Source organism: Colossoma macropomum, unplaced genomic scaffold (genome assembly GCF_904425465.1).
Source record: "Colossoma macropomum unplaced genomic scaffold, Colossoma_macropomum, whole genome shotgun sequence".
Taxonomy (NCBI): Eukaryota; Metazoa; Chordata; class Actinopteri; order Characiformes; family Serrasalmidae; genus Colossoma; species Colossoma macropomum.
In genome coordinates, this window is record NW_023494787.1 from 42,121,972 (window position 1) to 42,136,221 (window position 14,250).

The 14,250-nt window shown below is 40.6% G+C and overlaps 1 protein-coding gene across 1 annotated transcript in view; it reads left to right on the forward strand.

Moving 5' to 3' along the window:
• LOC118806084 (potassium channel subfamily T member 2) overlaps positions 1-14,250 on the forward strand; it is a 154,556-nt gene that overhangs the window by 44,873 nt on the left and 95,433 nt on the right. The window contains exons 2-6 of the mRNA XM_036567408.1: positions 384-463; positions 2,785-2,884; positions 7,941-7,994; positions 11,991-12,039; positions 12,378-12,437. Of these exons, the coding sequence (XP_036423301.1) occupies positions 384-463; positions 2,785-2,884; positions 7,941-7,994; positions 11,991-12,039; positions 12,378-12,437 (343 nt within the window). The remainder of the gene's footprint in view (positions 1-383; positions 464-2,784; positions 2,885-7,940; positions 7,995-11,990; positions 12,040-12,377; positions 12,438-14,250) is intronic.

Sequence of the window (14,250 nt, forward strand, 5' to 3'; positions counted from 1 at the left end):
AACATAAACGTCACGGAAAAGATTGGATCTGAGTAAAATCGTGCTGAGCCAACAGGACTGTAAAATGTGAAAGCAGTCTTAGTGGCTGAGCTTTAAAGGGAATTCATCATTTGTTGCGCTATATTTAACTGAATGAGATAACAAGGCCAGCAGTTGCTGTCTGTGCCAAAGACCGGTTTCTCTCAAGGCCATTAGCCTTTAATACATACACACACTGTAACATATTTCTGCTCCAATTTACTCCTGTTCATGTTACCATAATAAAAACATCTCACTACGGCTAACCCTGTCTCTTCTTCCATGTACTCTTACACCATCCTTCTTTTTCCTTCCTTCCCTCTCTCCCTCTCTCTTTCTTTCTGTCCATGGCGGCTTTTCTCCAGAGTGCAGGTAGAGTTCTATGTGAACGAGAACACATTCAAGGAACGCCTAAAGCTGTTCTTCATCAAAAACCAAAGATCCAGTGAGTTCTTCCTGTGGGTGGACAGTGTGGTGGACACCAGAGTTTGGAAACAGCTAACAGGGAATGGAAGTAACAATTGAAAGTACATTTGAAAACAAGAAAAAAACACTTTTAACTTACAGAGTGAAAAGTGGTTAACTGGCTCCTGATTGGCACAACCGTTTAAACAGGGCTTTTTGTTGGGAGATTCTTGATGATACCATTGTCATCCATGACCAGGAGTCCAAACTGGCCTCACTCTCTGCGTGTGTAGGCTGGCCTCCCACTCTCCCACTGAGATTCTCGTTAAGAAGGGTGTCTGTTAGTTGACGTGACGGAATTTTCACGTTAGCGTTCTCCTCCAAACATGCTGAGCTGTCCAGTGATGTTGCATTAGCAGCAGTTTGATGTGGTTCATGTGTATCGGAGGAAGCATGTGCTTCACCCTCTCAGCTCAGTGTCATCGTGGGACTGGGGGTGTCCTAGCTAGCGAGTGGAATTGACTCTGACTAAGTTGGAGAGAAAAAAGTCTATTAGTTAATATCATTTCTTTCTTGGTGTTAAACTTTTATTAAATACATGTAGTGTGACTGATTTGGTGGTGCTGTTATTTCAGTAGTTTTAAAATATGCTTGGTAGACTGTATGTGAAGAGCCTGACTAGTTATTCTATAAATTTTTTGAGTAAATGTATCAACTGCTCTCTATTTTTAACCCAGTTTTCTTCACAAGTTAGTCATTGTCAGTTCCATCTGCCACCTAGATCTCCTCCATCACACTGTGCTACCAAGCTGAGAGACTAAAGGCTAGCATGAGCTTCCGCCAAGTCATTTGAAGCCACAAAAGAGCCCACCGCATCTTTTAACTGCTGCTAACACAGTGTTGTTGGACAGCTCAACACGCTTGGAGGAGAACACTAACAGTTACTTCAGCAAACAGACGCCTGCATTGTCTAGCTCTACGCTGAGCGATGGTGGGAGGGGGATGGCTACTCTTCCTACCCAAAGAGAGCGAGGATAATGATGATCTATTGGACTCCTGGCAAGGGATCAAACTTGCGTTTTCCCAATGACCGGGCCACCATTTTCCATACGTTCACACTAGCAGGTGACAGAGCGACAGGTGACCAGTCATTTTCTATGGAGGTAGGCAATTTGTAGCCATGATTTAGCAACAAACAGGAAGGGACATAGTGGTGGAGAGACCAGCAACAAGAGAAAAACTTCTGCTTAATCTCCATATTAAAAAAGTCTCAACAAATCTGTGGGCCAGCTGTGTTTTTATTTTATATTTGCTTAACATTTTGCCATGACCCCAACTGACCATTGTTTGTTCAAAATGTGCCAGCTCATGGTGAAATGGGCTAACGTTAATTTAAAATTAAACTAATTTTGGGTGTCGAATAGGATTGTGCCAACGTCCTGACTTGGCCCACGGGCCTTGTGTCTGACGCATGGGATCTAAATGATTGGGATCTGAATGATTACTTAGGCACAGCAGTCCAAAGTCCCTGGTATCTGAACTCTCAAACTTTTTGTTCCCACCAGTATTTCATTCCTATTCCCAATTGTTTTTAATATTTTAAACAAAATGGCAATACATATATAGAACATATGTTTTACATTCTCCTTTACATTTTCTTCTTATCAGAAGCTGGACATTGTACACCTCCACACACGACAACAAGAGACAGACATAAGGCAGCAATAGGAACTTGTTGCATCCTAATGTGAACGTACAGTTAGATGGTTGTGCCACTCAGGAGCCCCAACTGCTTATTTATTTTATCCTAACTAGATACCAACTGCTGATGGAATCTAGAGCGCTTGAGCAGGAATGGAAAAATACTGTTTTCGTTCAGAATCCACCAAAATGAAATACAGTAAATGTCCTATTTCTGATTCTGGAAAAATCATTTTTTTTCTGTTATTTCAAAAATATTATTTTCAGGTTTTGAATTCCATGTACAGTTTCTAAGCCCTGGTGGTCAGTGTGATGAGGGTGTGGTGGTCAATGTGGTGGACAGTGTTGAGGTTGAGGTCAGTGTGGTGGTCAGTGAGTTGGTCAGTGTGGCTAATGCCACGCTGCCCCAACTGCTGCTGCCTTTGGTGGTGTTTCTTTTTAATTTCCAGTTTTAATTTTTGTTCCTGTGCCAAGAGTCTTGTTTTTCTGCTTTGGTCCTGACGCTGCTGCAGCTAGCCTATCAGCTTGCTCATGTCCGTTCCATGTGCTGTCCTTTTTGCTGTCTTGTCTCAAGCTGTCCGAGAGTACCTGTCCAGACATGTGTCTCTGTCGTTCTGTTGGTTTTGCTACCTGGTTCAGTTTTGATCTGTGTTGCTGCAGGTTTGAGAGTGCGCCTCTTCAACTTCTTCCTGAAGGTGGTGAGCTGCCTGCTCTACATCGTCCGAGTGCTGCTGGATGACCCGCACGAGCAGAGAGACTGGTGAGAGAGGGGTCCAAACCCTGCTCCTCAAAATCTTGCCTACTAGCCAACAAGTACCACATTGCAGTTACTTGGCCACATATCACAATCATGACATGCCCTGGGAATTCCACTGATTTGATCAAAGTGTCAACAAAATGTAATCACTGAGATGTAAACAAAGCCATTCAGAGTGTTTTGATGTGAAATAGTGCATTGCAAAGAAACCTGCCAGCTTGGATTCCTTTGCAGTGGTTGTGATAGGAACCAGGAGTTGTGATGTCTGCAGCGCAAATATTTTTATTTACTTTATTTATTGCAGTCATGATGTGTCCTGGGAATTCTACTGATTTTATCAAAGTGTCAACATAATTTCATCACTGAGATGTAAACAAAGTCATTCAGAGTGTTTTGATGTGAAATGGTGTGTTGTAAAGAAACCTGCCAGATTGGATTTCTTTGCTGTGGTGGTGGGAAGCAGCGCTCGTGATGTCTGCAAAGCAAATATTTTTATTCAATATCTGAAACAACCAAGGAACCTACACGTCTCTGAGATTTTATAAGTAATATTGAAGATGGTTAAATAGTGGTAAATTTGAAACAAATGTGAGACTATTTTGTACCAAAATGCCCTGTACTTAACAAAAACATACATTTTAGGCCAACACTTTATCTCTGAACTGTATTAAATGTAGTTATATTATAACCAAAGTTTTGGGGGAGGAACATACCTGAAACCCCTCCTTCTTCCAATGTAATATGCTATAAATTCACATCCTCACCTTCTGTGACAAAGTGCCACCTCCACCCCTTCTCGTCCCTGTTCCTCAGTCCTACATCATTCCTACTACAGCTATGAGGAGGGATCTGGCCTTCTAGCTACAGGCAGAAGCTGCCCAGAACTCCAGCCCAAGTTCTCAGAGTTCTCCCTCTTCCCTCAAACAGTCTTCCCTCATGTGTCTTTGGGGCCGATACCATCAGCACGATCGGCCAGTGGCTGAAGTAAATCGATGGTGGGGTTAGACTGTTAAGCCCAAGTATGATTTTTTCGAACGAAAGCGTAGTGAGACCTTTACACCAAGTCCGAAGCATTGTGGGACAGCGTGTGACTGTCCAATCACATAGTGTGAGTGGCAGTTAGAAAAGATGTGGTGGTGCTTCACAGGTCTCAGAGGAAGCCTGTGCTACCCTTCACCCTCTTAGCGCTGGGGGTGTCGTGATTGGGGGAGTCTTAACTCGTGGGTGGAATTGGATATGACTAAATTGGTGAGAAAATTGGAAAAAAAGGAGCTATGGTTAAACACAGTTGCTGTAACACACTTTCAGCCTTTCAGTTATTGTATAAAGTCTTTAATCTCTGCACTTTTTTACTCAGCGTTTGCTTGTTGTATATGTTTTTTTACTCTGCTTCAAGCAAGAGTTCTGCCACCATCCTGACACATTCTTAGGCCAAATCCATGACAGTGGAGCCTGATTGTAACGCATTCGTACAATGTAGAAAAAAAGAGCGGCCTCAGATAAAAAAAAATTACGCAGCATCGCAGTCCGTCAGTTTTGGACTCATTATCAAATTATCATTATCAAATTATGTTAATTATCAAAATTTAACGTGCATTTTTTTGTCTGCAACAATCAGACTGGTGGGAATAGGCCTTTAGTCCTGTAGTCAAAAGTCAATGTCTGTTTTTCCACCTACTGTTTGAACAAGGAACTGCAGGGTCCCGTAACCAAGGAGGCTCACGCTGGGTTACAGCAGTCAGGCCGCAACCCCTAACTCTCAAAAAACGGCTCGTTTTACGTCACTGATCAGCTCTCAGGATTGGCTAAGTTAGAGAAATATAGGCATATTTGGCCTGAAAATCAGCTGCTACCAAAACATAGTCGATCGATCCTTCCATCTCTAATCTTCAGGCTGGGGCTAAACTCTTAGGGTTGGAATGTAGTTGTCCATTTCCAGTTCTGAAGATTCTCAGCACTACACGATTTAAAGTTCTCCTGCTCTAAACCATCTGAAGGTCTTTTAAGGTGAATCAGGTTTGGTAGAGCAAACCTTTAATCTGTGTAGAGCTGTGGGCCTCCACAAGTTGGAGTTTGAAGAACTTTGGTGGACAACGTGAGACAGAACCTGCTGAGAATGATTGTGTGTATGTACGAGAGTGAGAGAGAAAGCCAGCCGCAGGTGAGGAGAGGGCAGAGCCATGCGAAAATAGGAAACCGGACTCCTAGTGGGAGTGAGAAAGAGGTAGAGCGAGAGAGAGAGAAAGAGAGAGAGAGAGAGAGAGAGAGAGAGAGAGACAGAGAGAGAGAGTAAAGCCTGGAGTACTTGTGAAGGGAGGCCAAGCACAGAGCGAATGCTCAAATGGAAATTTTACAGCAGAGCAGTGTGAGGTGAAAAGAATAGATGTGTAGGGAAGTATAGGTGATTGGAGAGAGAGTTGGCCAAGTCAGGGTGTCCATGTCCATCACCAGCCAAAATGCTCTCTGTTACCAAGGCGACAAATTAGACCAAGCTGACAGAAAATGTACTTGAAAATGGTAAAATGGCCTGTGCCCAGGGACAGTTAACCGAGTTACCGTGGTGAGCAGTGACAGTGACTTTACGGCCGTTGTAAAAAGTGTTATTCATTTATTGATTTATTTCGTGTAAACCACACCAAGGCCCTAGAATTCACATCAGAATCACTTTATTTTGCCACATATAAGGAATTTGTCTTGGGGAGTGCACACAAGTCTGAACAGACCAGACGAGCACACAAACTACTGACAAATACACAAGTACACAGACTGTTAACAGGTATTTAACTAAGGGATAAATAAAATAAAAGTAGAATAAATAGAATAAAGAATAAGAAATAATAATAATAATGAGTCAATGTGAAAGGAGTCAAAGAGATGTGTGAATATCTGTACATATACAGGAGGAGACATACAATACAACAACTATTATATACAGAATATTACAGAATGATCTGAACATTTGTAGAAATGATCATTTGTGCAGTTGTTCAAATAATCATTGTGTTACAGAGGAGTTAAACGGTAATACAATGAGGGAGGATTGTAGGTTTCAGTTTAAGTTTAAAGTGCGAGGTGTCCACTGTGGTTGATGAGCGCTACAGCTCTGGGGGAAAAGCTGTTTGGTTGTGCTGGCTTTGATGGCTCTGAAACTTCTACCAATGAGCATTACTGAACATTTAAACATGTTGGGTGATGTGATGTCCACATTTATTGTACCTAACATAGATGTTCTGGAAATGTAGCACTTGAGCTGCACTGATTAAACATGCACAGGGGCCTGGGCTCTGTGTGCCACTGTGGCAGGCAGATATCATGCCTATACAAAAGGCCACCTCTGTTACGGTGTATATTTTACAGTATCCTCAGACCACAGTGCCAGTTACAAACATCAGACAAAACAGCTTCGGGTACTGGGAAAAACACAGTCATCTCTCAGCTCTCGTATTATATTCCCATTCGACTTCATATGTTTTCTTGTTCAAATAGGTAATTGCCAGCACAATTTAAAAGACAATCTTAGAATTTTCGGCTTTGTTGTACCACATTCATAAGCCATCAGAAAAAAGAAAAATATGCTTTTTTTGAGTCTGCCTCAAGGGGCTAACAAAGATGAAGCTTTAGTTCACACTGTGAGTTTGCTCTCATGTCTGCTTCAGGAATTGTCTTAAAAATATCATTATTATTATCATTAATGTTGTTATTGTTGTTATTAATATTACTATTGTTATTATAATTAGTATTATTGTTCTGTGTGTAAACGCTTTGTGGAAATATTGGAAAATTATCAGGTTTCATTGATGTATTGTAATCCAATAAAGAAGATGTAAAAAAAAAGACATTCAAAGTGGTTTGAATGTTTCATTGTAGAGAAACTTTAAGGTCTCACTTTATTTGGCAGTCGTGGGCTTGCAACCGGAAGGTTGCCGGTTCGATCCCCTGAGCCGACAGTACATGACTGAGGTGCCCTTGAGCAAGGCACCTAACCCCTAAGTGCTCCCCGGGCGCTGCGGATAGGGCTGCCCACCGCTCTGGGCAAGTGTGCTCACTGCCCCTAGTGTGTGTGTTCATTAGTGTGTATGTGGTGTTTCACTGCACGGATGGGTTAGATTGCAGAGGTGAAATATCCTCATTTTGGGACTAATAAGGGTCACTTAATCTTAATCTTAATTTGGATAGTCCACTATAGTCCCCTATAGATTCTCTACAGATGAAAGTGTTAACAAACTATCTGTTGAAACTCAGTTGATTCTAAACAGTGGTGGGTTTAGGGTTAGGATTTGGACCAGGGTTAGGGGTAGGACCAGGGTGATGGTTGGGTTTAGGTCTTGGGTTGAGGTTAAGATTAGGATTAGAATTAGAGCCAGATTTAAAGAAAATTATGATCAGTTTTGTAGATATTTAGCTGAATGTAACTTGAAAGTAAATTAAGTATCTACAAAGCATCTAAAGTGGACTATCCAAATACAATCTTACCAACTTCCCTAACTTTGATTTCTCTACCGTGGTGGAACCAGGGGTTTTTATATATAATGTTTATAACAGAAAATAGTGTTTTGCCTTACCACGCCCTGCATATATCTCTCCACCATGAATATATTTTAGGCTAAAATCTTATCTTAAAACTTCTGTAAACCAGTGTCTCAGGCATCAGGCAGTAGTAACTTATGTAATATCTTTCTGTGAGGAAGCTTTTAGAGATATTAGACTCTTCAGACTGGTTCCTATCAGCACCACTGTGAACACTTCTGACTCTGTAGGTTTCCTCAGAACAGAGAATTTCACATCAAAGCACTCTGAATGACTTTGTTTACATCTTACTTATTTAATTATGCAGGAATTTTGAAAATTCCTCTTTAAAGCAGTGAAAGCACCAAACTGGGCTGGACTCCCAGACCAGCACTTTACACCCCTGGGCTTGGAGTTGGGAGAATACCGAGGGAACACAAGAGGCAGATGGGGTGAACTGGAAAAGATGGATAGGTCTTTAGATATCAGTATCGAGCGGCAGCCACTGCTACTTTCTTCATTTTTCTTCGTGTGTATGTGTTTCCCCCCCTAGCCCCGGCTGTCTCAGACAGAATGCCTCTGCGCAGAACAAAAGCCACTTTGACTGGTAAGTGTCTGCGACTCGAAATGAAACGGCTGAAGACATTGGGCACGGTCCAGAGGGGGCCGGTGGATAGATCAGCAGTGTTCCTTTAATGAGGGGAAAAACAGAACCTAATCGATCCGGACCATCCGTCTCCCAGAGCGCCCGCCGGACCTGCAGGCGCTGGCCCATTACGCAGCAATAATAATACATCCTCATTATATCAGCGTCAGGCCTGTCTCATACACACAGCCTCAGACCGGCCTGTGAGAGTTAAAGCGATAGTTCGATGAAAAATCTAATTTACAGTTTCCTCCCTACCTCAGATAAAGTTGACCAGCCAAGACATGTTTATGTCTAAACAGCCAAGACGTGTGTATAGTTGGCTTCTTTAGTTTTACATTGGAGCTAAGAGGCTAAGTAGTGATGAAGAAATGGAAACTGATTTGCATCGTACAAACTGCATGCCTGAACCATCAGATACTTTCCTCAAAGCATGCCGAGTTGTAAAAACACTATGTGGTTTCTGTCAATCTATAACATACATCTATTGAAATTATACAAAATATGAAAATATAGAATGTCTATGAGATTACTTAACTGGGATATAGTGTCACTTTGCACAGTGCTAATTAGTGTAATTAGCCAGGGTTGTACATGAACTTTTTGAGGAGGTAGAACTGGTACTATAAAAAGTTGCCAGTGTAGCACAGTTTTTTTTAACACTGAGATACAAACTACATGAATTGATCCTAAAAAGTATTAATAATTTCAACAAATTGACTTTTAACTGTGAAAATAAAAAAAAACAAAACAGCATGTAGAAGGTTTGTATTTTAAGCTGTCATAATTAATTTTCTCTACTATAATTCAAATTCCCCACAAGGGGGCGCTATTAGCATTCTAGCATTGAATGCGAAGACACCCACACAAGCAGGAGTGAACGTATAATTGGAGTCATACATTTCAAAATGGGAAGCAAAATACTTTATCAGCTGAAGGTGAGGCTGAATGTTATTTATCATGCCATTTTTAATTTAACCAGTTAATTCTTTAAAAAACAGGCTGAAGATAGCAAAGGCAGTAGGTATAGCAGGGGGTGCCTCAGTTTTTTTAAGATTGCCTTTTTTTTCCTGCAGGCAAACTCTACAGTTGTATACAAATGTTTGGACACCCCTGGTCAAATGACCTGTTTTGTTGATTTTCTAAGTGAAAGTAAGTGAACAACAAAGAACACACTTCTGCACATTTTAATGCACAGTTGCTGGTTATTTGCTGAGTGTCACATACTGGTGGGAAAAAAATAAAATGCAGCCTGCGCAAAAGTTATGGCACACTTTATATTATACCGTCGCTGTCCAATGAAAAACATGTACCTCCTTTTTTTTATTTTTCTGCATCATTTGAGCTCAGCAGCTGCCCTTTACATTGTGTGAAAATGTCATGATGATTGGACCAACAGAAATTATCCAAAATTGCTTAGAATAAAATCTCTTTCCACTAATTTACTGTAAAAGTAACTAATACTTTTAACCTCTCCTTCTTTTTTTTGAGATTCTTGTTTTTCTTTGGACAGTGACAATATGTTTTATTTTTTACGATGTGTTAAACTCAGCAAATATATAGAAATTGTATACAGCAAATATATATAAAGTCTGTAGGATAATGTAATTTGTTCACTGTAGAGGATGCGTGTTAACATATTTTTGCGTAGAAAATCGAGAACAATTTGATTGAGAGTGTTCAAACTTTTGCATACAACTGTAAATTCTTAAATCGTTGCTGGCTTTATGTACAACATTACAGGGCCAAACAATTCTTGGGCATTTTGTCTTTTTTTGTGCTGCCTCAAATTACCTGCTGGACTACAACTACCATAAACAGAACCTGTGGCCCTACTCACATCTACACTAAGGCGATGCCTTGGGCAGTGAGGAAATGTTCGATATTACACTTACACCATGCAGTTAGAGCGAACAGTTGACTATGAATAATTCACTACAGCAACACGGTCTATTGCATGTGTGCAACTGTGATCTTTTTTGTATTCACACTGTATTAATTACCTCCTAGCCCGTACGACAGAAGGTGTGTTGTACAGCCCTGCAATAAACTTCAGTTACTTGTTAGCTACATTAGCCTTGTAGCTCCAGCACAAAACTAAAGAAGCAAACTTCAGACGCCAAACATGTCTTGACTGATTGACATTTGGGGTAATCAAAATTGTGCAAATGTGTTTTACCAAACTGTCGCTTTAAGACATACACACAGCAGTTTGAATCATCCATTGAGTTCTCCCTGCTCTGCTCAGTCTCACGGCTACTGTAGCATTGATTTATTGACAGCTGAACACAACGCCAGCGAATGGGGCTTCCAATATGATAATGAAAGGCTATATTTAGCCAAGGATCTCTCTCATACTCTGTGTTTGAGAAGAGAAAGCGGCTGTGTGTCATTAACCCTTCAAGCTGTTCCTCACGCTGAGCTTTGGTGTGTTATGCTGTTATGACCTCATTTATTTGGCCAAATTAAAGCAGAGCCGATTGGAGTCTGTACTTAACAAGGCCACGGTTCGTTTTCGATCAGTCTAGCGTCTGGGGAACATCCTCGCATCGCTGAGAAATGTATTGCACATAAAAACGAGCGTATTCCTCATTTAAAGCCAGAGCAAAGTGCTCGGGAATATATGCGTGCTCATATTTATGGCACTTCCACTGATTGCGCCACCTGTCAGAAGTTTGGGTACACCTGTGTAAAAAATATTTCTATAAAAGTGTAAAATGAGTCTTCTTTGTCTGTTCTTGATAACTTACATTTAAAAACTAACCAGGTTTATTGAAGCAGGGTCATCCAAAATGTGGCATACAGGCCAAAGTTGTCCCCTGAAGATGTTTGATTTGGCCTGCCAGAAAGTTGCCTTAACCTCAGCCCCACATCCAGTTGTACGCAGTGGACGTTGATACCACTAAGAAACTGTGTATTGTTTCCGTCGTGAGGATCTTATTCTCATTACAGAAACAATACAGCCTTTTAATATTGGTTGTCTCTCCTCTCCTCGCCTCCTCACGTGAGGCAAAAGCCGAAGGGGATTATTCGGGTGGTGGGTCATTCTCAACACTGCAGTGACATTGATGTGGTGGTGGTGCGTTAGTGTGTGTTGTGCTGGTACGAGTGGATCAGACACAGCAGTACTGGAGTCTTTTCACTCACTGTCCACTCTATTAGACACAGTACCTTGTTGGTCCACCTTTACATGTAAAGTCAGAGACGAAAGCTCATGAATCGCCCTCTATTACTTCATCAGCGGTCACAGGATACTGTGGGCTGGATAGTTTTTGGTTGGTGGACTATTCTTAGTTTAAAAGTGCTTAGTGTTTAAAAACTCCAGCAGCACTGCTATGTCTGATCCACTCGTTCCAGCACAACACACAGTAACACACCACCACCAAAGGACCCATGTCATTGTAACAAAAGCAGAACCCTTCCTTTTTTCAAAAAGGTGCTATATAGAACCATATATAGCATGCAAAGAACCATTCCCTTTACTAAAGAACACTGGAAGAACCATCTTTTTTAAGAATGTAGGCGAAAGGTTGAACATAGCTATAGGAATGTGAAATAAACATTTCTACAGCATCAACTTTTAGTATGTTTAGTTCTACATTTGAGAATCTCACATCAACTTTTGACAACGTCAGCTATTTTCATCACACCTGGGTAACCGGTAGCTATACGCTTTCTTTACTTGTTAGCTACATTAGCCTTGTAGCTCCAGTGCAAACTAAAGAAGCAAACTTCAGACACCAAACATGTCTTGGCTGATTGACTACATTTGCAGTGCATGAAACATTGTGTAAATTGGATTTTAAGCCCAGTCACTTTAACAATAATTGTGTTTGGAAATAGTGAACCATGTGACGGGGTTAATGCGCTGATCTTTATCTGAGCGTTTCTGACGTGTTTGTTTTTCTCTTTGTATGTCGCTCTGTTGCCACACAATAACGGACCCCGTGCCACCAGGTCCCTCATTATCTGGGTGAACAGACCTCTGCCGCTTTGGGCACTACAGGTCAGAACAATTAACCTTTTCTACACACATACACAGCAGATCGCACTGCATTGCTCAAAGATACAGACAGGCACAAACATGCAGACCAAATGAATGCAGCAGAGCCCAGAACCTCACTCAGACAGAGAGGCAGACGCACACAAACGCTCACATAAGAGGTGTGTGTCTGTGGATGTTTTGTCCTCTCGCTGTTTGGCCACTTGGCCCAGACATCTTTTTCACAGTAAGCGGCATTATGCCCAGGTCCACCCACTGCTTCCTCCCACTCTTTCTCTGTCTGCTTTCTCATCTGTTGCTCTCTCTTTTTTTTCTTTCTGTCTGCGTTTCTCTCCCACCAGGTGCTTGTGGCCTTCATCAGCTTTTCGGAAACCATGTTGCTGGTGTACCTCAGCTACAAGGTGAGTGACACACCGAAACACGCTGCACCCGCTGTACTCAGGCGTGTAGCACTGAAATTTGGGCCCTAGGCATAGTAAAGTGCCCAGCCCTCCCCCTCCCCCCTCCAAAAAAAAATTAAAGGAAAGAGTCCTTCTTTAGTGTAATAAGGATAGGACTTAAACCTGGTCTATATTCAAAACAATCAGTGTAATTAGAGGGAAATTCAACAGAGAAGACTAAAAATACAGATAATTACTGTCATTTTCACAGAAACTGCTCAACACATGGTTTATTGACTGGAACACCTGTTAGCTGCCTGCTTTGGTCATCACCCTGTCTCATGTCTTCAGCTGCATCAGAAAAGGAAGAGGTGCTGCTCTCTCTCTCTCAGTTACTGCCTCTGGAGCTAACAGTGTGTGTTTCACAGGTTAGCTGCTGGGCTGAGGCTAATCTCGATTAGTTATGATCACAGAAACACTGTCTGATTACTTGCTGCATTGAATTAAGTGCTGTGCTTCTTTACCAGCTTGTGCTTGTTGCAAATGACTGCAAATGTAGCTAATCGCCATAGATGTGGCTAATCGCTAGTTAGCTGGCTAGCTTATGTTACTGTGACATATTTACTGTTTGGCGCTTTAGGCTCACCTATCTTCTGAAAGAATCGGGGCAGAAGATGTTTGCCCATTTATTGCTTTCTCACTTTCCAGTAGATAAGCAGAGCTTCTCATGGAACATGCAGTCATGTAGTGTTTATTTCTGTAATAACAGAGAATATCAAAATTAGAAACCAAATTTATTTCCGAAGGTTTTGGAGGGCCTCCATCCAGATAGGACCCTGGTTAGTCGGGTCCACCATTACACACACCTGGCAATACTACAGTATCACACGTTCTCCAGGGCATTCAAATGCTTTCTGTACACCAGTCTAACTCCTACACGACCCCATTTAACATATTCACTAATCAGTTCCACTTTATTAGCACAATTAGCTAATTACCATACAAGCACATTCACATGTGCCACTTTGCAGGAGCCTTTCCTTTGAAATTAGACTGTCAGATTTAATGGTAATTTTTAAGAGACAGTTTAAAGACTAGAGATGGTATGATACCTCTTTTTCAGTACTGATACTGATGTAGAGCTGAACAATGACTGCCCACTTTTTCAGCAGCTCATCAACCTTTATTTTAACTGGGAGTACACTGAGGGACACAATCATTGTCAAACAATGTAGCCGAGCATTATTAAAAAAGAGTAAATACAAATTTGTGATAGTAAAAAGTCTAGCAAAGAAATAAATAGATAAATAAAATAAAAAGATTAAAAAAATATTAAAACAAAACAAAAGACAAATAAAAATTAGGAGAGTTAAAAACAAATTTGATTATTAAACCAAAACAATTAAATAAAACAATTGGGCACATTAGTAATTAAAATAATTAAACAGAACCACTATAAATAGAAAACCATACCAAGACAATGATAGTAATGGATGGTAAAATAGTAAAATTATATATATATATATATGCATACATAAATACATATATATAAAAAAATATACCAATAAAAAATATAATAATGACTATGCATGTTTATATTTTTTTCTGATTATATTTTGCAGCAATTTTTCTGTGCAATATTTACAATGTTCTCATTGAGCACTTTATCACAATTCACCAGTGTCAAGTTTACGTCCTGTTGCAATAATACTATCACTGAGAACAACATATATATATATATATATATATATATATATATATATATATATATATATATATATATATACACATACACATATATATATAGATATAAGCAGTTCAGTTCAGTGAAGCT